This window comes from Gymnoscopelus microlampas (genome assembly GCF_963454915.1).
Source record: "Gymnoscopelus microlampas genome assembly, chromosome: 2".
Lineage (NCBI taxonomy): Eukaryota > Metazoa > Chordata > Actinopteri > Myctophiformes > Myctophidae > Gymnoscopelus > Gymnoscopelus microlampas.
In genome coordinates, this window is record NC_139939.1 from 43,647,819 (window position 1) to 43,669,284 (window position 21,466).

At 39.7% G+C, this 21,466-nt stretch overlaps 3 protein-coding genes across 4 annotated transcripts; 2 read left to right on the top strand and 1 right to left on the bottom strand.

Annotated features, from left to right (window-relative positions):
• The first annotated feature begins 249 nt into the window (after positions 1-249).
• Positions 250-8,275, top strand: atad5b (ATPase family AAA domain containing 5b). 2 transcript variants are annotated; one of them, XM_084042421.1, is made up of 16 exons: positions 250-596; positions 961-1,107; positions 1,641-1,919; positions 2,266-2,589; positions 2,723-2,819; positions 2,923-3,005; positions 3,121-3,266; positions 4,249-4,426; positions 4,663-4,937; positions 5,016-5,109; positions 5,193-5,257; positions 5,487-5,685; positions 5,791-5,918; positions 6,192-7,015; positions 7,546-7,710; positions 8,140-8,275. In XM_084042421.1, exons 1-16 carry the CDS (start codon positions 347-349, stop codon positions 8,216-8,218), a joined length of 3,333 nt encoding a protein of 1,110 aa, XP_083898547.1. In that variant the 5' UTR covers positions 250-346; the 3' UTR covers positions 8,219-8,275. The 2 variants fall into 2 exon arrangements, with proteins under 2 accessions (XP_083898547.1, XP_083898548.1); XM_084042422.1 differs by having other exon boundaries at positions 982-1,107.
• A 217-nt stretch (positions 8,276-8,492) lies between these two features.
• Positions 8,493-14,066, bottom strand: tefm (transcription elongation factor, mitochondrial). The gene is made up of 5 exons (XM_084083147.1): positions 13,912-14,066; positions 10,742-11,223; positions 10,376-10,525; positions 9,549-9,730; positions 8,493-9,216 (listed from the first exon to the last, which is right to left on the bottom strand). Exons 1-5 carry the CDS (start codon positions 13,961-13,963, stop codon positions 8,952-8,954), a joined length of 1,131 nt encoding a protein of 376 aa, XP_083939273.1. The 5' UTR covers positions 13,964-14,066; the 3' UTR covers positions 8,493-8,951.
• Positions 14,067-15,078: 1,012 nt separating this feature from the next.
• LOC311059022 (arf-GAP with dual PH domain-containing protein 2-like) lies at positions 15,079-21,189 on the top strand. Its single transcript, XM_084076596.1, has 11 exons — positions 15,079-15,374; positions 15,834-15,964; positions 16,193-16,284; positions 17,070-17,158; positions 17,807-17,919; positions 18,091-18,231; positions 18,393-18,476; positions 18,771-18,833; positions 19,099-19,176; positions 19,288-19,513; positions 19,954-21,189. Exons 1-11 carry the CDS (start codon positions 15,260-15,262, stop codon positions 19,971-19,973), a joined length of 1,152 nt encoding a protein of 383 aa, XP_083932722.1. The 5' UTR covers positions 15,079-15,259; the 3' UTR covers positions 19,974-21,189.
• The last annotated feature ends 277 nt before the right edge of the window (positions 21,190-21,466 follow it).

Below are 21,466 nucleotides of genomic sequence, written 5' to 3' on the forward strand. Positions count from 1 at the left end.
GGAAACAAGTGTAGGTTTAAAATCCTCTTAGCAGACCTTGTATTGAACTGTACTCTCCTTTGCTTTTTTTTGCAAACTGCTATTAGTATTCAATCAATCAAAGTCATACTTTACACTCTGGTACAGTAGGTGGCGGTAGATAGAAGCAATTGGTTGCAACCCGCCATTAAACTGTATGAAGAAGACGGCCTGTTTTTTTTTTCACCGATTATAAAAGACTACAAAAACATCAATGGAAGAACCTTTTCTAAAGGCTACCCAGAAGTAAAGCTAGTTGTAGTTCATCAGTAAACTGTGCAATGAACTCCCTGCAGGACTGCTGCAGGCAAGTGTCAAACCTAACGACATGTTTGAAACTCGGAACAAACTCAAACGGAGAAAAACATGTAAGGATGCAACAACTGTCCATAATGCTGAGACTGAAGCTGGAGAGAAGAAGGCTGAAGACACCAAGAAGTGTCCTAGCAGATCAGATGGTATCACCATCACCAGAGAACATCATCATCCACAGTGTGAGAAGAACTGTGTGCCAAACATCAAACTTGCTCCAATTTTCTTAAGGACAACACAGCAAAACAGCAGTGCTGCTGCTAAAGGTAAAGGCACACTGAACACAGTGGTGGAAGAAGTGCTTTTAAAAAAATGCATACAAATCTTTTGAAGATAGCAGATGTACAAGCTCACAAGCGACGCATTGTGAGCTTGTAGATCTGCTATTTTCAAATGGCCGAAATGTATATAGGGCTGTAGTGGGTAATGTATGTTTTGTAGTAATAATCAAAATCTACAAAGTAACTAGTAACTGATGTTGTCAAATAATTGTAGTGGAGCAAAAGTACAACATTTGCCTCTGAGATGTAGTGGAGTAGAAGTAAAAGTATTGAAAATTGGAAATACTCCTGTAAAGTAAAAAATCCTCAAAAGTGTTCTTAAGTACAATACTCGAGTAAATGTAATTAGTTACTTTTTTCACCACTGTAGATGATATCATCATCACCAGAGAACATCATCCACAGTATGAGAAGAACTGTGTGCCAAACATCAAACTTGCTCCAGTTTTCTTAAGGACAACAACACAGAAAAACAGCAGTGCTGCTAAACGGACAGGTAACTGAACATAATGGAAGAAGTACTTGCATGTTTTACTTAAGTCAAAGTATCAATACTGCAATGTAGAAATACTCTGTTACAAGTAAAATTCTGGAATTCAAACATTTACTTGAGTATTCAAAGTACTAAAGTATTGGTATCAAAAGTAGAAAGTACTCATTATGCAAAATGTCCTATTTCACAAGTTTTCAAATTTAAAATGCATAAAATATTTTTTGAAAATAGCAGATCTACAAGCTCACGAGGCGATGCATTGTGAGCTTGTATATCTGCTATTTTCAAATGGGCGAAATGTATATAGTGCTGTAGTGGGTAATGTATGTTTTGTAATAATAATAAAAATCTACAAAGTAACTAGTAAGTTTTCAAATAATTGTAGTGGAGTAAAAGTATAATATTTGCCTCTGAGATGTAGTGGAGTAGAAGTAAAAGTATTGAAAATTGGAAATACTCCAGTAAAGTAAAAAATACCTTACAGTTGTACGTAAGTAATGTACAGTACTTAGTTACTTTACACCACTGTCCCTTAGATAGGGCGCCAGTGCTGCACAGATCATCAGGTACCACTGCTCAGACTAGACATCATGAGGTGACAGAAGAACCACCACCAACAACAACAACAACATCCAGCCGGATGATGAAGGAGAGAAAAGGGCCGACTCTGTCCAGCTGGAAAGGCGAGCTGTCCGTGTCTGCTCAGAATAGCTGTCTGGAAGAAATTACAGAAGCTAACCCATCATTTCCACTGAGAAGGGTCTTTCTGGCTCTGAAGAAGAAACATAGAGACGGCCTACGAGACATAGCCCAAGGTGAGCCTGAGCGTCAATGTATTTAGACAAAATGTGGATGTTAACATACCTGTAACCTTTTCGCCATTCTAGATCAAACATATTACATTATCGCACTGACCTTCCTTGAGGTTTTCACAAACTTTTTAATTTCAAGGACCCCCAGTTTGATATGCATTAGGCCACACGGACCCCAATCTACACTGTAAAATCCTTATTTTGACTTCAACAGTGTATAAATGGAACCAAATGGACCTGTAACTCTGTCACTTACAGACCCGTAACGGTTCATTTGGTTCCTAACTATCACTGTTGGAGTTACAGACCCGTGACGGTCCATTTGCTTCCTAACTATCTTATCATTTAGCTGGGGACCCCCTGGACCACATAGGAGAGAAGAGGAAACGACCCTTTGAAAGCGATGCCTCAGACAACAACGCACTCAAGCGTCGGCAGTCCAGCGTTGTTTCAAAGGAAGGCAGTGCAACGGGTCATTGTCCGTCTCCACCAGACTACAATGACCCTGGTGTCGTTCAGCCCAGAAGAGGCAGGCTCAGTCGTACTTACAGATTGAAGCAGCAGGTTGGAGAGAAAACTTGCCAGGATGTCAAGGATGAACCAAAACCTAACCTGACAGGTCAAACAGAATCAGCAAGTGTGGTGTTTGAAGCCGGTTCCAGTCTCCAAAGAAGTGAGGATTCTTACATGGACACCATTGATGGATTGATTTACAAAAAATAATAACTTCTCATCAAAGTATTACGCCTTCTCTAGTAACAGGGAGTCAAACCCTCACCTTTTCTCTCATTTGCTCATCTGTCTAGATTCCATTATAGAAGATATACTTTGGACAGAGAGGTACAGCCCTCAGCATTCAAATGAAGTCATTGATAACTCCTCCTCTGTAAAAAAGCTCCACAGGTGACTTTACACAAACATATTCCATGCTTTTCTACTATTATATTGCACTAGAAATAGATAATAGATAAGTTATCCAACGTGGTTGTTTGTCTTTGCAATGCAGTTGGTTAAAGAAATGGAAATTGAGAGCTGATTGTGATGAACGGAAAAAAGAGCTGGAAATGAAACGTGACGAAAGCAGTAATGGTGAGACTATTATTTGGTTGTCTATATAATATCCTTCTCACACTGTAGGTTTGCTTTGAAAAATGTAACATTTCCAGGAATGTCATGAGTATGACATAATTATGTTGCCTTGCAGAGTCATGGGACTGTGGTGACTTCCAGGGTGAAGCTGGATTTGAGGAGAAACGGGAGCAGCTTTGTACTACGATGCTGATCACAGGACCTCCAGGCATTGGAAAAACATCCTCTGTGTATGCCTGTGCTCAGGAGCTGGGTTTTAAGGTTGGTGGTTTAAAACAAAGCATTTTTAAATGATGAGCACCGGAGTGTGTAAAATACTCACCCACCTATTGGAGGAGACGTGGTTGTCTACACCTCCCCAGACCAACAGTGAAGGTTGGCCGGGGACCGTAGTAGCCTACACAGGGGGAATTGGCAATGTCTAAATTGGCAACAGCAAAACAATGATGAACACCCAGATAAAGTTTGTCACAGATGAAAAAAAGATTATGATAATGTTCAAAAGGAAAGATAAAGTAAAGTTGCACACCATGAGTAAGAATATAATTTGGTAAGATATGATTCATTCAATAGTACAGTATGTCTTATTAAGCTGAATAGAATGATTTGTTCACCTGCTTGATTTGGCTTGACGGCACAGTTAACAGACTGTGTGTGCTCTGCCTGTGTGATTTGTCACCATATGTTTCATAGTCATAGACACCTGATGAAACATATTGTTTCTGGGCTGGCACATGTACAGGTTTCTCAATGTGACATCTGCTCTGTACAGATAATATAATTTCACTTAACCATTTAAGCCCTTTAGGCCGTCGCACAACGAAAATAGCAGATTTACAAGCTGAAATATAATCTATATAAAATCTGATTTAGATAGATATAATCAGGAAGATTCTCGCCTATAATGGCATGCCCAAAATGGGTACAACGGGTTGAAAATGGTTAACAGCCATACAGGGATGGAACCATTGGCCGTATACTGTATAAACGGGATGGATGGAACTATTGTATGTAAACAGGATGGATGGAACCATTGACTGTATACAGTCTAAAAAGGATGGAACCATTGAATGTACAGTATATAAACAGGGTGGAACAATTGACTGTGTATTGTTGGAACTGAGCTGTTTTCGACTCGAGCCCAGCTGCCTATTTGATTGACATAATTTAACTGTGCTTCTGTTCTTAGTATTGACATAACAGAAAACATTGAAATGTCTTAACTAGCTTTGTCTTTCCAAAGGTGTTTGAGGTGAATAGCTCCTCCCAACGAAGTGGCCACAATGTTCTTTCCCAGTTGAAAGAGGCTGTCCAGTCACACCTGGTGGAAACCTCAGGGAAAGACGCCCTCAAACCAGCTTACCTCAACATCTACAACACCACCACTAATGTTTCCACAACTAAACATGATACCTCAAGTGGTAAGACGATAAGATACTGATGAGGTTTAAACCTGTCAAGTCATGTAAAATATATATTAACCTATTAAAACGGGAAAAGCATCTGTCATTTTTTGCGTTGGCTATTCAAAAATAGCAGATTGTACATCTGCTATTTTTGAAAGATTTTGAAAGTGTGAGAATTAATGATTTAGAAGGAATTTGTAGATTCAGCCTCAGGTCTTAAGGAGTTAAGGAAGTGTTATTTTCTTTAACAGGAAAAAATCTGTCGTCTGCCAAACATGTTATCTCCACCTCAAAGAGAAGAGGACAGAAAATCGTAAAATCTTGTTGCAAAAGAAAACCTAGTCCAGCCACAATTATGTTGGCCAACTTCTTCAAGATGAAGGCTAAAGCAGACCGGTTGCATTCAGGCGTCCTATCCGAGAAGCCAGCCAGTGATATTTCATCAGTACCTGGTAATGAGATGAGGAATTGGTCAACGGCGACAGAGAGGAAAAAGATGGCCACATCACTTATTCTGTTTGAAGAGGTAAACCATCATTAACTGCATTATCTGGTTGTGCATAAACTCTTTATTTACTGTAGCTGTCACTGTCATTCCCTGCAGGTTGATGTGATATTTGATGATGATATAGGGTTCCTTACAGCCGTCAAGACTTTCATGAGGAACACCAAGAGACCGGTCATTCTTACTACCAGTGGTAAAAAATAAATAAGAGATTAAAATAGATTAGAATTGAATCACTATCAGACAAGGTCTCATGAAAGACAATCTCTTCCTTAGATCCATTATTCAGAGAGAGGTTTGATGGACATTTTGAAGTAACCATTTATAAGACACCTTCATTGGTAAGTAAACCCTTCACCTTTGCATCCTTATAATGATGTTACCTCCCTGCCCAATCTTTAGTTATTGATAGCAAGTTACTACATTTAGTTAATGCTCTGCCTTTTGCCACTCTGTAAAAGAAATGTTGCTGTCGGCAATGCATGCATACTATAATTGTCTACGTGCAAAAAATGATTTTGTTCCAAGATATTCTGTATTCTAGTTCTTCACAAAGTTTTCGATTCTCAGGTGAATGTTTGCAGTTATTTGCGGCTGGTGTGTTTGGCTGAGAATGTGAGGACAGAGTTGGGTGATGTCACCAATCTCCTGAGACTCTCCAGGGGGGATATCAGATCTTGCCTCCTCCAACTACAGTTCTGGGTGCATAGTGGTGGGCAATTGGCACCCCAGGCGGAATCTATGCAGAAGGACCCCACCAGAACGCTGTGTATGTTGCTCCATGTTACTTAAACATCCAAATATGAAAATAAATGGAAAATGGATTGAATGTGAAGGCCATTTTATTATTTTGAAATGTATGACTCTACTCTAGTCTCCAATACAAGTGAAGTGGAAGACATTTCAGACAATCCCCATCTTCCTCCCTGTGATGTGGGGTGCACTGCCAGCATGCTGGGGTTCCAGGTAGAGACCCGTCGGAGCTTACTGACCCTTTTGAAGGCAAGTGTGGTCTTTTTTATTTTAAATCAGACATTTCTATGCTTCATTTAATTTAGGTCAGTGTAGAGAGAGAGAGAGAGAGAGAGAGAGAGAGAGAAAGGGGCAGAGATAAAGGAGAGACATGCAAGACAAGATGGGTTGGATTTTAACCCGGGTCCTCGTGCTCACTAGGTTTGCACACCAAAATGGCTGAGCCACTGTGCATACAAAAGTAAAACATTTAATTAAATTTAAAAAATATATCTGTTTATTTTATTCTATTCTATTCTACAGACCAATCCAGACATGAACAAACTTCTCAACATACTAGCAGAAAGCTGGAGGAGAGGTGTACCACTGCTTTACTCCAACATGGAGTTACTTTTACCCCCGACATCCACTGCCCAGGGATCCTCCACCTGTGCATATGATGTGACTTGTTCTGGGTTGCAGAGTGATCGAACAGCCCCTGCCAGGCAGCCTCAAAACCAACAGTTGGTCGAGGTAATTGATCTTACAGGAACCACATCGGTGAAATCAGTGAGGAACTTTTCCAGGCTTGGCAGAAGGAAATGTATGCCAACAGTGTTTGACGACCGTTCATCTTCGGGTGTTGCAGCCAAAACACGCATAACCTCGCCATCGTTGATGGGGGCACAATATAGAGCTACATGTTCAAATGACAAGCCAAAGGCTGAAGACAGTGTGACTAAACTGGCAACCCATTGTTTGGATGCCTTAATTGATTTCATTGATCACATGTCATACCTGGATTCCACGGTGCCGACTGAAGAATCACATGTATCTGGCCCATGCAGGTCAGCAGAGTTTGTCTGGACTGGGGCAGAGATCAGAGATGGGTTGTTGGATGAGATGAGAGAAGAGGACAGTGGACGTTGTGAGCAAGAAGAGAGAACAATGGAGATTCAAGCTGCACTTGAGGGCTTGGCATTTCAGACATGTTGGAGAAAGGCGTCTGAGGTTTGGACTAAAGTCCAGGGATACAGACGGGGACTGCGGGACAAAGAGTGGCAGAGGCTGGTGGAGAGGTTCACCATTCCAGTCCCATTCCACAGACAAAGTTTCAACTTTAGTTCCACCTTTTTCTGTGACCCAAGGTGAGTGTATACTGACTCGATCATAACTCACACACAAATTATTGCTATTTCAGTCTATTGTGTATGTCCTAGTTTTGTTTGAGATCATTTGATTCATTTATATGATCAAGACCCATAAACCTCCCTCATTTGTTTCTGCTCTGTATACAAAACCTCTGTATACAAATACAAGACCTCTAGCCTTTAATAGTATTAGCTTGTAGTTGTAATACCTGGAAGTTAGTTTTAGATTTATGTAGAAAAATAAGGTCTGGTTAATGTAAGCAAGAGGTTCACAATCACATTTTGTTCTGACATAGTTAATTTCAACCGTAAAGTTTTTTTTATTTTTTTATTGTTGTGCAGTTCTAAAATTAAATAAGTGTTTGCTGATTGGTGGAAATGAACATTTTGTATTTTACTTTTAATTTTTATCAAAACCCAAATCAAAGCGGTCCAGTTTATCCTACGTAAGACATTGTCACTGGAACACTTCTCTACTGGTGACTCTCTGTATCATCATAATGTAATATGACCAAATGTCTGTCCAGTGCCGCCCAGAGGAGGTATGAGCTGAGCAAGAAGGTTGTCTGTAGCCCATTCTTCAGCGTCCTGGGAAACAGACGGGCTGTCACTGTTGAATACATGCCTATGCTCCGCTCCATCTGTCGCTCAAAGAGGGCAGAGCAGAAGGGGCAACCGCCAGGCCCAGGCAGGTGAGTCAGAGAATATAAAATGGAATAATAGACTAGTATTCATTTAAATCCCAAAGCAGAAAAGCTTATATTGAAGGTCAACTTTGCATATTTCTAATATCGTGAGGATGCTGTGAATATCTAAAACCTATTTTGTATGTGCGCTATCAAGCATTGGGAACTTTTGTAAAATGTTCATGTCGTCCTCTCAATAGATAAAATAATAGGACTCAAAATTGGCAATATGACCCTTTAAGAAATAAGACTCAATGCTCTATCATTAGGAAATAAGTTGCAGATTCTTTACATTTAAATTGTTTGAATTGTCAGCCTAATAATAAAAACAAGAGTATCTTTTGTATAGGAAGATGGCAGATGATTTTGCGAGCATGCGACACCGTTGTATGAGAAAACATAAATTGTCAAACTTATTTATCCATTGTGTCCCAGGTTTGTGTACTACCTCAGCGACATTGGACTAGGCCTCTCCAAGTCAACTATTCAACTCCTATCTGAAGATTTCCCATAGTTAAGCCACTCCTTGTCCTCATCAACCACACTACATATTTATTTACTGTGCTTTAATAATGTGAATAGAAACATGAACTACTTATTTATTTATGGAAACTTCAATTCTGTAGTTGCAATTGGAAAACCTATTTTGAATATGTATATAAGAGTAAATAATAAAAATCCATTATTTTATGTTTATTGAGTTTTTGTTGTGAAAATGTGGGAGGTATTTCTGGGCTAGAGGTAGCTTGACTTTTCAGGTACAAAGATAGGTTGCTGGAAGCCAGCTCATTTATTGATTTAATCATTCCTGTATTCCTCTAAGATTTTGCTGCTGCAGAATTCACAGATCTTTACTTATAGCGACAGAAGCTAGATTAGCCCTTCAGACAAAGGCCCAAATCCCATCCCTTTATGACAGCAGAAAAATCAATGTCACTGTAGTGTTTTATAATACAACCCCAGGGAACTGTAAAAAAGTGATCAGATATTCAGGATAATGTTTAACATTTTGAATACTGAATCATGATATACCAACCACCATCAAAACATATTGATTTTTTTTCAGGACCCCAGCATATCCATGGTCAATCTATCAGTGCTTTTTGTATTTGATGCATTCAGTCTTGTAAAATGTATACCTGGACAGATTGGTAACAGACAGTATTTTTAATCAATTGGAAGGCTCACAAGGGAGTCAAAGTTCATCCATGCTTGTCTGGGTGACCAACAGTTCCCAAAGCGTAAACCTAGTTAGAGGATTCACTCAGCAGTTCGTAAAAGGCCACTGCTTGTAGGAGGGCATCACACAGTTCGTCCCCTCCTCGTCCCATTCGCATCTGGAAAGCGTTTCTGTACTTTAGCAGGAGCTCATGTGGGAAGTTTAACCGAGGTAGCTCCTTTGTCACAGACTCCGTCATCATCTGACGTACTGTCTCCGACCCGCTGGTCCGTGCTTCGCCTATCATCAGTCCGAAGTGACGGCCCACCATCGCACGCTTCATGTTCAGAACCCTGGTGAAGGAGGGGGGGGAAAAACAGAGGATGCATTTTTATTTTCGAGTTACATCTTTCTAAGACCAAGGGATTGTTCAAGGATGATTTGATCCATGAACATTCCATTAGGGGTGCAACAGTTAATTGAACTAATTATTTTCTTGTCAATTGTGCATTTAATTATGTCTGATTACAAAAACGGATAACTAAGAAATATCCGATCTACAAGCATGTTGATCAGCTATTTTCGCATGACACCGTTATGACAAATAGGGCTATGGTTAATCGATTTGAGAGAGTTACTAATAAAATAATCAATAGTTGCAGCCCTAATTTGTCTTCTTTTTCACCTGGGAGGGGTGTTGCCTTCCGTCTCCGCCGAGTATCGAGGCTCTAACAGGGCGAACAGCATAGCCTCCACAGCCCGCATGTGAGCCATGACAGGGAACAGTGTTGTGTTCTGTAAAGAGATAGCGTTCTTCTCCACTATGTAGAAATCAGCTGAGGGGAGGAGTGACACAACATAGGAGATCTGTAGGAGGAAAGATTATTATAAATCATAATTAACCACTAACTTTTTATGAATAAAATGTCATTTTGTCCAATCTGTAAGGTATATACTTCTGTATGGTATATAACTTATACAATTGGGGTGGCTATATTTTGTCTCCCTGCTCTTCTATTGATATATTTAGATTGTGTCAAAAGTGATCGTGTCTCACCTAGACACAGGATCTGACACATAAAATTTTTACCTGATGGTCAAGACTCAATTTATCCCCTGAACAAGCAGGCAGGCTCTATTAGCTCAATGCTAAACATTTCAGCACTTGCCCAGGAAACCAGGTTCAAATCCAGGGTAGAGGAGGAAAGTTCCATAGTGCAGCTAGTCTATACAGATGAAAATAGCCAATCTATGTACAAGGTCACACAACGCGTTGCATCATATTGTGAGCTTGTAGAGCTGCTATTTTTGCTCCATAACACCGGCGTAGGACATAATGCAAGCATAATGTAGTACTAGTAGGCATATGCTGTTTTTGATAATTTTCCTCTCTAACGACATGAAGAAAGTTAACAGATTAAGTGTGCTGCGTGCAAATGGTACCATGAAGGAAAATGAGTGATTATGGATTGTGTGTGATAATTAGAATGATCACTAACTTGAAATACTCACATCATTCAAGTATGAAGAGGCATGGTAGGTCCCCTTCAAGAAATTAGGACAATCCAGCTGTTGCCAGTCCTGCACTGTCATCCCGCGGTCCACGTGTGCCCAAGCAACGCTGTTAGTTCCACATACTAGTGACACAATGGAGCTGGCTTCCTGAAACGGCAAATGACAGTTGTTGAACCCTAGCGTCCCTAGCTTGTAGATTGGCTATTTTAGAGATTTTGTGTGGAGGGGAAAAAAGGTGGTGGGCAACTACCAAGTAATAAGTATAGACCCCCTGGTGGACCCCAGTCAAAGAAGTATATAGGGTTTAAGTGGAAGTAAATGTAGTAAATAAAATAAAAGTGCAAGGTCAAATCAGAAACTCACCTCCAGCCAAGATCTGTCCACTTCTGGCCTGATAAACTTGGCCAAGTTAATTTTAACTTTCTTCCCTTTCTTTGGCGGATTGAGAATGGAGTTGAAGACTATGATGGCACTTTTGTGTTTCAGTAGGGGTACATTTGTCACACTTTCCAGAGTTTTAAACGGTCCGTTTTTGGTCCTGTGATCCACAATGTTGCCCGACTTGCGGCCACGTAGGAGCTTGACAGTTGCCAGATCTGACTCCGTAGCGTTGTTGAGGAGGTTAAGGATGACAGATCGTTGCTCTGAAGTGTAATAAGAATCCAAGGATCTCCCGTCATCCTTACAGTTGCCAGATTCTGTGATGATGGGGTTCAGGGTCTCGAACCCGGCAATGGGAATCCGACTCCTCCAGCAACACGTACACTGAAGATATCGGAGCTCCAGCTCAGGGAAGCAGCCTGGAGGGCGTCGGAACAAACCAGACTGACCTGCAGATTGTCGTCCTACAAGAGAAGGAATGGTACGTCAAGATCCAACTGAAAATATAGTAACTTCTCTCATAGGAATGCTTTTATCTGAGGTGGTCAGTCAGGCTGCAGGCACACAAAGCTCCACCTTAACTCAATTCCTTATCATGGGGGCTCACAACGTACTTGTAATCGGCTATTTTTTTGTGCAAGGCGAATGATAAATTATTTATTAATGGGATTTTTATTTTTAAACACATATCTTAAGTTCTCTTATGGGTCCCTAGCACAAAATCTTTTCAGATGGGGGTCCGCGGCTAAATATACATTTTGAGGTCCTTGACATGAAAATGACTGAGAACCATTTATTAATAAACTGCTCAAAAAAAGTTCGGAAACTTAACTTCGGTCAATTATATCTCCCCTTTAATAATACCAATTGGTATTGTGTTTTATATCATTTTTATCGTTGATTAGTCACCTTTACAACGAGGTACAGCTTGTAAGGATCGTGCATTTGTGGATTGAGCAACACAGCTAAACGTGTGGGTAGCGCCTCCAAAAAATGTGCCAAAATCACCCAATATGCTTCTGTTGGTAATCACTCTTGTTTTGAGCAACCTGTCAGCACACACTGCTGAGAGGTGTGTGCCAGTAGTCACAGGTGTGTGACTGCCTCACAGGTGAGTGACTGGCACCTGAACATGGGTTCTGCAACTTTGTTGAGTTTGTACTCCAAGCAGCAACACTGCCCCCATGGAAAGATGCCACGTTTGTCCCTTCAGGATAAGGCCCGTGCAATAGGGCAAGTGAAGCTGGTGTTCCGTTATGCAGAGTGACAGCATTATTTGGTGTTAGCCCTGGTACCATTTCCAAACTTAGGACCAAGTTCTGTGAGACAGGTGAAGTCAACAAGGAAGACAACATCCCAAGACCCCTTGCTTCACTGAGGAACCATAGATTTACAGGCAAGATTTGCACAACGGTACCAAAGACAGATGTCAACGTTGCAGGGTCCATGCTCAGGTGCCAGTCACACACCTGCCTGCTAATGGTACCAGGGCTGACAACAGGGCTGACATCAAATAATGTGTAATCTGCGTAACGGAACACCAGCTTCACTTGCCCTATTGCACAGTGTTGCTGCTTGGAGCATACATAAACTCAACAAAGTTGCAGAACCCATGTTCAGGTGCCAGTCACTCACCTGTGAGGCAGTCACACACCTGTGACTACTGGCACACACCTCTCAGCAGGTGTGTGCTGGCAGGTTGCTCAAAACAAGAGCGATTACCAACAGAAGCATATTGGGTGATTTTGGCAAATTTTTTGGAGGCGCTACCCACACTTTTAGCTGTGTTGCTCATTCCAAGAATGCACGATCCTTACAAGCTGTACCTCGTTGTAAAGGTGACTAATCAACGATAAAAATGATATAAAACACAATACCAATTGGTATTATCAAAGGGGAGATATAATTGACCGAAGTTAAGTTTCCGAACTTTTTTTGAGCAGTTTACATTATTAAATGAACACATCCCAGTGACATAAAAACACGCAAATCCTCCCAACGATTACAGGATAGGTGGGCACTAGGGACATCTGGGCACCTCGATGTTAAATATTTGAAAAATGGTTGAAAAAAGTAATGTAAAGTATGATGTGAACATGCACTGTACATCATTATCAGACATCATTTTATCCTTCAACTTCTTGTTTATGCCCCAAAATTAGTGGATATACAGGTTTTGTAGCAATTATAGAAATATACCTTAATTGTCGAACGTTTAAGCATGTTCTAATCTATTCATGTATATTTTACTTAAAATATCCAATATATATATTCCAAATATATATATATATATTATTTTTTTAGCATTTTTGAAAAAATGCCAATTTAACTCCGAGGTGCCCACTCTTCCTTGGTGCCCACCTAGCCTTAGATCAAGACTCGTAGATGTATTTGATCGATTTTCACATTTTATTATCTACGAGTCTTAGTGACCACCCCCCCCCCCCCCCCCCCCCCCTGCCCTGGAATGCCACCAACATGTACAAATGCAAGGTGCTTAACCGCTTGCCCCAAATGTTAACTAGGTTCCGGAGTCTTTGTGCAATGTATTAGTCCATATTGTTCAATGAAGAAGTGTTTTAATCCCGTCTGTGGCCGATTCTGTCGGAAGTTCGCAATGGGCGGTAGTGACGGGGCGCATCCGGTGAAAGACGGAATTACACTCAATGTAAACAGGAAGTAAACGAGAGGGGGGAAATGACGTTCGGCCACAGACGGCATTAAAACACTTCTTTATTGAAAAATATGGACTAATACATTGCACAAATACTCCGGACACCTAATTAACATTTGGGGCAAGCGGGTAAGCACCTTATATTTTGCATTTGTACATACATCGAGAAATACGGCCTTTACTGGTGACATTTCAGGCCAAACTGGGGGGGCTGGTCGTTAAGACTCGTAGATACGAAAGTAAAAGTAAGACTCGATTTAAAAAAAAAACACATCTACGATAGTCTTGATCTAAGACTAGTGACCAGGCCACCTATCCTGCCCCCCCACCCCAACGCATTTTCCCATACAAACTAAAATAACAACAGCACAATAAACGTGTCATAATCTGAGGGGTCCCTCTCCTCTCCTCTCCTATCCAATGCATGGCTAACGGTTAGCTGCTAGCTTAGTTGGTAAGAAAGAACTACATAACTTACCTCTGTGAACGACCGAGGACAGAAACCTCCTTGCAACCCACATCATCCTCATTCATGAAAGCTGCCACGTATTAATAATAATAAACAACATTATAAAACATGCCGGTTGAACAATTTTGCCCTTTGGTTACTGGTTGCTGTGCGACACTTTTAACTTTCCGATGTTGTGTTGTAAGAGTGCTGCTGGCGTTGGATGGTTCCGCAGGATTTCCCCCTCAAAAGGTGTGTCAAACTCATTTAGCTCCAAATCCAAAAGCATATTTGTATTTAAAATGTAAAAAAGCACAACATTTAAATCAAATCAACTCTGGTGTGATGGTGTTTAAGCTCTTCATTCTGGGTGATTAGTTGATTGAATACTGTATTAACAACAGTTTGCAAAAAAAAGCACAGAAAGTACAGTTCTTTACAAAAAGATACTAAAAGGATTAAACCCAAGAAAGAACTATGGCTTGTTTCCATTGGTGTCCTTTGTACTCAATTCATCGAAACATTTAATGACAATGCAATACTATGCAAAAACATCACGAGTGGTCATGATTGCATTGATTGAATACTTTATTTAGAAAAGGGCATTCCACAGTTTTGTTGTATAGCATAGCATGAGAAAGAGTTCATTCCCTTGTTTGTGGCAAATCTGGGATTTCATCAATAAGACAAATATGTACAGTAAACAGTTGTATTTTTCCCCTCTCAAAAGGTGTGTCAAACTTATTTTGCTTCAAATCCCAAAGCAAATATGTATTTAAATAATACACATATATGACAACACTAGAAATGTAGCTACAGTATTTGAAAGCACAATACTGTAACACAAATCTGGTGTGTTTAAGCCCTACTTTGAGGTCTTCAAAGCATCTTGTTTCTTTCTAGTTGCTTATGCGCTTACATAACCTTATATTTAATTAAACACTTTCAACTCCACGTTCCTATGTTTTGGGCATTACAGTGTAGGTGAACATTCAAACATTTTCAGAGATGTTCAAAAATAGCACATCGCATTGTGAGCTTAGATCAGCTATTTATAAAATTCAATAGGGTTTATGGTTAACAGGAAATATGCAAGCTTTTATTCACCAATCAAATTCACCCAATTGTTCTTTTACCGACATAGAAGTCTATCACCCATGGTGGTATCCATTTCACTTCCTTTCTCTGTTATTTCTGGAGTGCAGTGTTTGTGTGCAGAACAATAAACTCTTAGTGCTAAGAGACCAAGAGGAAATGCAGATGTTGGAGTCCTGCAGCACTCCCAACAAGGGAGAGCAACACTGAGTAGAACCACACTGTCTAATGGACAGAATAGTTATATATATTGGCTCTTTGGTTGTGACTTAATAAGTGTCCCATGACAAAAAACAATCTATTTTCATCTATGGCATGTCTGGAGCGCAATAAGAAAGTTCTGCTTGAATTGGTCAAACTGCCGGGCAACAACGTTTGTGCTGACTGTGGAGCTCCTGGTGAGTATAATTGGCAAACATTGAATAGCTAAAGAAAGACCAAGACCAGTGGTGGAAAAAGTACTCAAGGTTTTTACTTTTACGTTTACTTGTAACAGACTATTTCTGCATTGCAGTATTGATACTTTTTTTACTTACGTAAAAAATGTGAGTACTTTTACAGCACTGCTATCAGAGTTTAAATTAACACTGTGCAGCACTACATGAAACTGATAGTTTAATAGTCTTTTTTTTTTGTAATTTTTTGAAAATAATGAGAGGAAGTGACTGCTACGTGCTACTACTTCATTTCAGTTTATGATCTGTAACATGTTCCTTTTTCATGGTGGACTGCAGTTTATCAGGATACAGGTGTACAAAATCTACAAATGGACCATTTTGGGGTCCATTTGTACACACTCAGTTAAATTAACATTCAGGGTTTTACTTTGTGCAAATTTCCATGTCTTTTTCTCATAGAGCCTGATTGGTCCTCCTACACCCTCGGCATATTTGTGTGTCTGAACTGTTCAGGGACACATCGTGATTTGCCAGCCGTCAGCAAAGTAAAGTCTATACGCCTGGATTACTGGGATGATTCCCTTGTTGAGGTACAGTTTGTATTCATCTATATAGTGTTGACTGATTAGATTGTGCTCCATCAATTCACTGTTTACAGATTCCAAACATGTTTTACTCACATATGCACTGCACATACTGTATCCTACCAATGGTGGAATTTGAATGGATGCTTTTCATTTTCTTATTTCATCTTTGACAAAATACTTGATATAAAGGCATGGCATTTATTGTTTGTGTTGTTGTTGTTTTTCTTTTAGTTTATGAGGGACAGGGGAAATTGCGCTGCCAAAGCCATTTATGAGAAGTTGATCCCTGCTTTTGTGTACCGCCCACAACAAACAGATTGCCTGTGAGTGTCATCTTATCAGCTGCTGTTACCATTCAACGTTTTGGTTCTGCGGAACTGAAAACTCATGAATCAACACAAATAGTCCATTCAGTTTGAGAATGGACAGGTTGTGCTGTAGCCTACTTAAAAGAGGAACAAATACTAGAGGCTCAGTGTGCCCAGTGGAGGGTATAGGCCTCTATGCCATACCAGAAAAGAGCTTCATACATGTCACTTAATTTGAGGATTTGTAACACAGCCATATTCCTCTAAGACACATCGACCACCTTGAAATGTTAGAGAATACCCACTTCTCAAGACATCACCACACCACTGATTAGGCTAGTACTGTGGGTGGGAAACGTTGTTGAGCACATGATCACTTAGCAGTTTTCCAAGGCTGTCAGGGCAGACAGTGACTTTTTACCTCTCATAATAGGCTGATAATTGGAATAATTCAAACATCTTCGAATGAGTCAATCATTTGATAATAAAACCTAACAAAGAATGAGGCAATTATTCAACGTGAATTTTAAAGGTAATTCTGACTATCTGGGGAGAAGTGTTTTATTCACAACAAACAATAGAAATATACTCAATTGAGTGCCTCAATAGCCCAATAGATCAAACAGGAGTAGTTGCCCAGAATTGCCCACCCCTGCTGTAGAGAATTATTGTTTTATTTGATTATTTCTTTTTTTGGTCATTAATATTTGTTATCCAACTACAGATATTCACATTTGTAGTTGATTGTTGATAACACGTGAGGCTTAGTCATCATAAGTCATTTTATTTTGCATCTTTAGTGTTCTGAAGGATCAATGGATCCGATCAAAGTATGAGAGAAGAGCATTCACAGGAGAAAATGACGACCTTCAGCAAGCCTACAGCTCAGGTAATTAAACACAGAAACATTCTGCCTCAAAGATTCCTCTGCATTTGTGAATGATATACAATTCTGCATACCAAACAGGGCAGTGGTGTAAAGTAACTAAATACATACTAAGTACAATTTTGAGGTATTTTTACTTTACTAGAGTAGGCCTACTTCCAATTTTCAATACTTTTACTTGTACTCCACTACATCTCAGATCCAAATATTGTACTTTTACTCCACTACAATTAATTTATTTGAAAACTTTGGTTACTTTGCTGATTCTGATTATTATTACAAAACATACATTTACCACTTCAGCACTTTATATACTTCGGCTATCTGACTTTGTCTCACAATGCGTCCGATGCTTTGTGAGCTTGTAGATCTGCGATTTTCAAACTATTTCTATACATTTTGAAAACTTTGTGTGACATTCTGCGTGACGAGTACTTTTACTTTTGGTACTTTAAGTATATTTTGAAGCCAACACTTTTGTACGTCTCCTCATGTAAATTTTGAATTCTGGACTTTTACTTGTAACAGAGTATTTCTACCATGTCGTATTAATACTTTTACTTAAGTAAAACATTTGATTGAAGAACATTTGAAGAACACTGAAACAGGGTTCTTTGGGTCATTATGTTCTATTGATTTGATCCAATCCAGACACATTTGAGTCCATTCTGTGGAAAAAGGGCAAGGACAACAAACAGTTCCAGAAGAGAACATTCCAGCTCTCCCAAAAAGACTTCACTCTCAGATATTTCATTAAAAAAGATGTGAGTAGCCTACGTATATATTCTTTTACCATACCGGTTTACTCCATTATAACGTTATGACTTACGCAACTACTTTTCACTTCATATTACTCTATAGTTATTTTCATCACTAGCACTACATAATTCATTTAACTTTTCGTATCATGTGGTATACACATAAACCTTCTCCAGTCTCCAAAAGCTGTCATCTCCTTGAAAGACCTCAATGCAGTCTTTCAGCCTCAGAAGATAGGCCATGCTCATGGACTACAGATGTCATACGTCCAAGAGGCACGTACCAGGAATCTATTTGTTTACCATGAGAGTGGGCAGGTGAGACACATTTCCATACGTAATTATTTGTAGTTACCGTTTGACATTTTTTAGATGATTGTTGATTTGGACACACCTTTGTTAATTTAAAACTAAATGAATAACAAAAATAAATGCTCCTTGACTTCCTAACTTAGTGCCCCATTTCCTTTGCCTTATAGGTAATTGTATCCTGGTTCAATGCGATTAGGGCGACCCGGTTTGTCTACCTCAAGAAGAAACACCCAAATGTTCAAGATAGTGACGTAAGACCTTTTCACACTTCCATAAAGAGTAGAGATATTTCATTTTAACCACTTAAACCCTATGCTGAGTTGACCGGGGTTCTCCAAGGCTCTATCCTTGGTCCGATCTGTTTGCCCCTCTCTGCATCAACTATCTTAACCAAAAATAGTCGATCTACAAGCTCATGGGAGTTTGTAGATCTGTTATTCTTGCCGAATGTTCGCTCTAGAAGAGGGAAGTTGGGGTTAAATAAATGAATGGTAGTTATTGTTTTTACTGTATTCAAACCAACTTCTTGTATGATTTTGTTACAGCTTGTACCTCAGTTAACTACAAGTAGTCTGAAGGAAGGCTACATGGAGAAAACGGGTCCAATGGTGAGTTGATCTTCTAGCTGTGAAATGTTTTTCAATTGCCTTTACCTATCCAAAAGCGTTGTTTGCCAGCCTTGCTTGACTGTGTGTGTGTGTGTGTGTGTGTGTGTGTGTGTGTGTGTGTGTGTGTGTGTGTGTGTGTGTGTGTGTGTGTGTGTGTCTGTGTCTGTGTCTGTGTGTGTGTGTGTCTGTGTGTGTGTGTGTGTGTGTGTGTGTGTGCGTGCGTGCGCATGTGCATGTGTGTTTTATTGTGTGTTTATACGTTCAGCAATGGGAGCCATTCAAAAAGAGGTGGTTCACTCTAAGCTCAATGGACAGAAAGCTCCTCTACTTTAAAACCCCACTGGTAATGAATGTGCACAATATTCTTCATATTTCAAAAGCATGCCTGTATGCGTCTATGTTCATTTACACACATACATTATGCTATTTGTTTATTTGTTTGTTTTTTCAATAGGATGCTACTGAGCTGGGTGCTGTTTTCATTGGCCCAGAGAGCCATAACTACTCTGTAAAAGAGGGCTCACCCAAAGCCATGCGGGGCACTAGATGGCAGTGTGGTATCACGTTGCAGACACCAGGCAGGCAGTTTGTGTTCATGTGCGAAGAACAGGACCAGAAGGACTGGATAGAGGCCTTCAAGCAGATCATCTCTCAACCCCTGACCCTGCAGGACTATGCAAGTAAGATATACTTCAAGGTGTTTCCAAAATCTTCCAAAATGTCAAAATAGTCAAACTACAAGCTCACAGCACATCACGTTGCGATGCGTTTTGAGCTTGTAGATTGGCTATTTTAGCTTTCTTTTTTTTTTTCTATCTGAAAGTTTTAGACAAATGTTGAACATTTTCAAAAACCTTCACCTATAATGAATGACATGCCCAAAATAGGGACGCCTGCGTTAAAGTGCTTAACGTAATAAAGTAAAAGTACTGGTTTGGTCCCTCTGACTGATAAATGATTATATATCATGAGACATCCACTTTTTTGACACATACTTTCCTATAATTTCTTATTAGAAGTGTGCGTGTGCGTGCGTGTGCGTGCGTGCGTGCGTGCGTGCGTGCGTGCGTGCGTGTGTGTGTGTTGATGTTGATATTGTCCTCTTTGTTTACATCAACAGATGAAGCCAATTGGCCTTAAAATGACTTCAGTCAGCTTCAAGAGAAGACACTGACTGGATATAGGAATAAAACATCCTTGTTGGAACATATCAGACACCATTACGTCATTCTGGCAGCAGTAATATATTAAGGGAGTAAAATGAATGTAGTGTATTTGTCCACTGTCAGCCCAGGTCAACACCAATGACTGAATTACTGCAACTTGCTACAATAACTCTTTGCACATTCTACACCGTGGAGACACTATAGACCCCTTAACAGACGACGTCATACTGGCTGCGTGCAGCCAGTATGCGCGCAACGAAACCCATTATATCAGGTCTCGTTAGGACGCGTCTCACTAGCCAACACACACAAGAGGGGGTTGGGGTGTGCTGAAACCAGTGCACCCCGAAACAGGTTGGGAATTGATTGCGTGAAACAATCACCTGTGCGTCCAGGCTCAATGTTAGTAAACAAATAATTGGTCTATAGTATATATATCTAACTATAATGGAACAAATGGGAGGAATTCATGTTACAGCTTGGTCCAAGTTGCTTTACTCACTATAACATGGCTTAATTCACACATAACTGTATCTGTTTTTTTGTTTGTTTTTTAAACACTGTTTATTGTTTGTTTACGGGGTAAAGCAGTCAGTCAGTGACTTTATTAATAGTTAGGTTAGTATATACTGTAGGCTACTCGAGATTTCCCTGATTTCTTGCCAAATACAGCAGTTGGCAGTTTATTTTATTTCAAGAGTTGTTGCATTTTGCCAATATTTTTATCATTTATCACTTTATCATAGTGTAGAAACCAGTGGTGTAAAGTAACTAAGTACATTTACTCAAGTACTGTACTTAAGTACAGTTTTTTTTACTTTACTGGAGTATTTCCTATTTTCAGTACTTTTACGTCTACTCCACTACACCTCAGAGGCAAATATTATACTTTTTACCCAACTACAATTATTGGACAGCTTTAGTTACCAGTTACTTTGCCGATTTAGATCATTATCACAAAACATACATTAACCACTTCAGCCCTATATTTTGGCTATTTGAAAACAAGCTCACAACGCGTTGCATCGTGACGCATTGTGAGCTTGTAAATCTGCTATTTTCAAAAGATGTTTATACATTTTGAAAACTTGAAATGGGACATTCTGCATTTTGAGTACTTTTACTTTTGGTACTTTAAGTAAATTTTGATGCCAATACTTTTGTACTTTTACTCAAGTAAATTCTGAATACCGGTCTTTTACTTGTATGGAGTGTTTCTACATTGTGGTATTGATCTTTTTACTCAAGTAAAAAGTGTGAGTAGTACTACTTCTTCCACCATTGTCACTAGTGACTGGTCCCTGTACTGCACTAACTGGCTGTGCCACCAGACACCCAGCAGGTATTGGATTGTTTGATATGACGTAAACGACGTAAAAGGTAAAACCAGATCTTCTTTAATTTCACTTTCATTTCGAGTAACTTGCAGCCGAAGCTTCAAGATGGAAATAGTTGAAGACCTTCTCA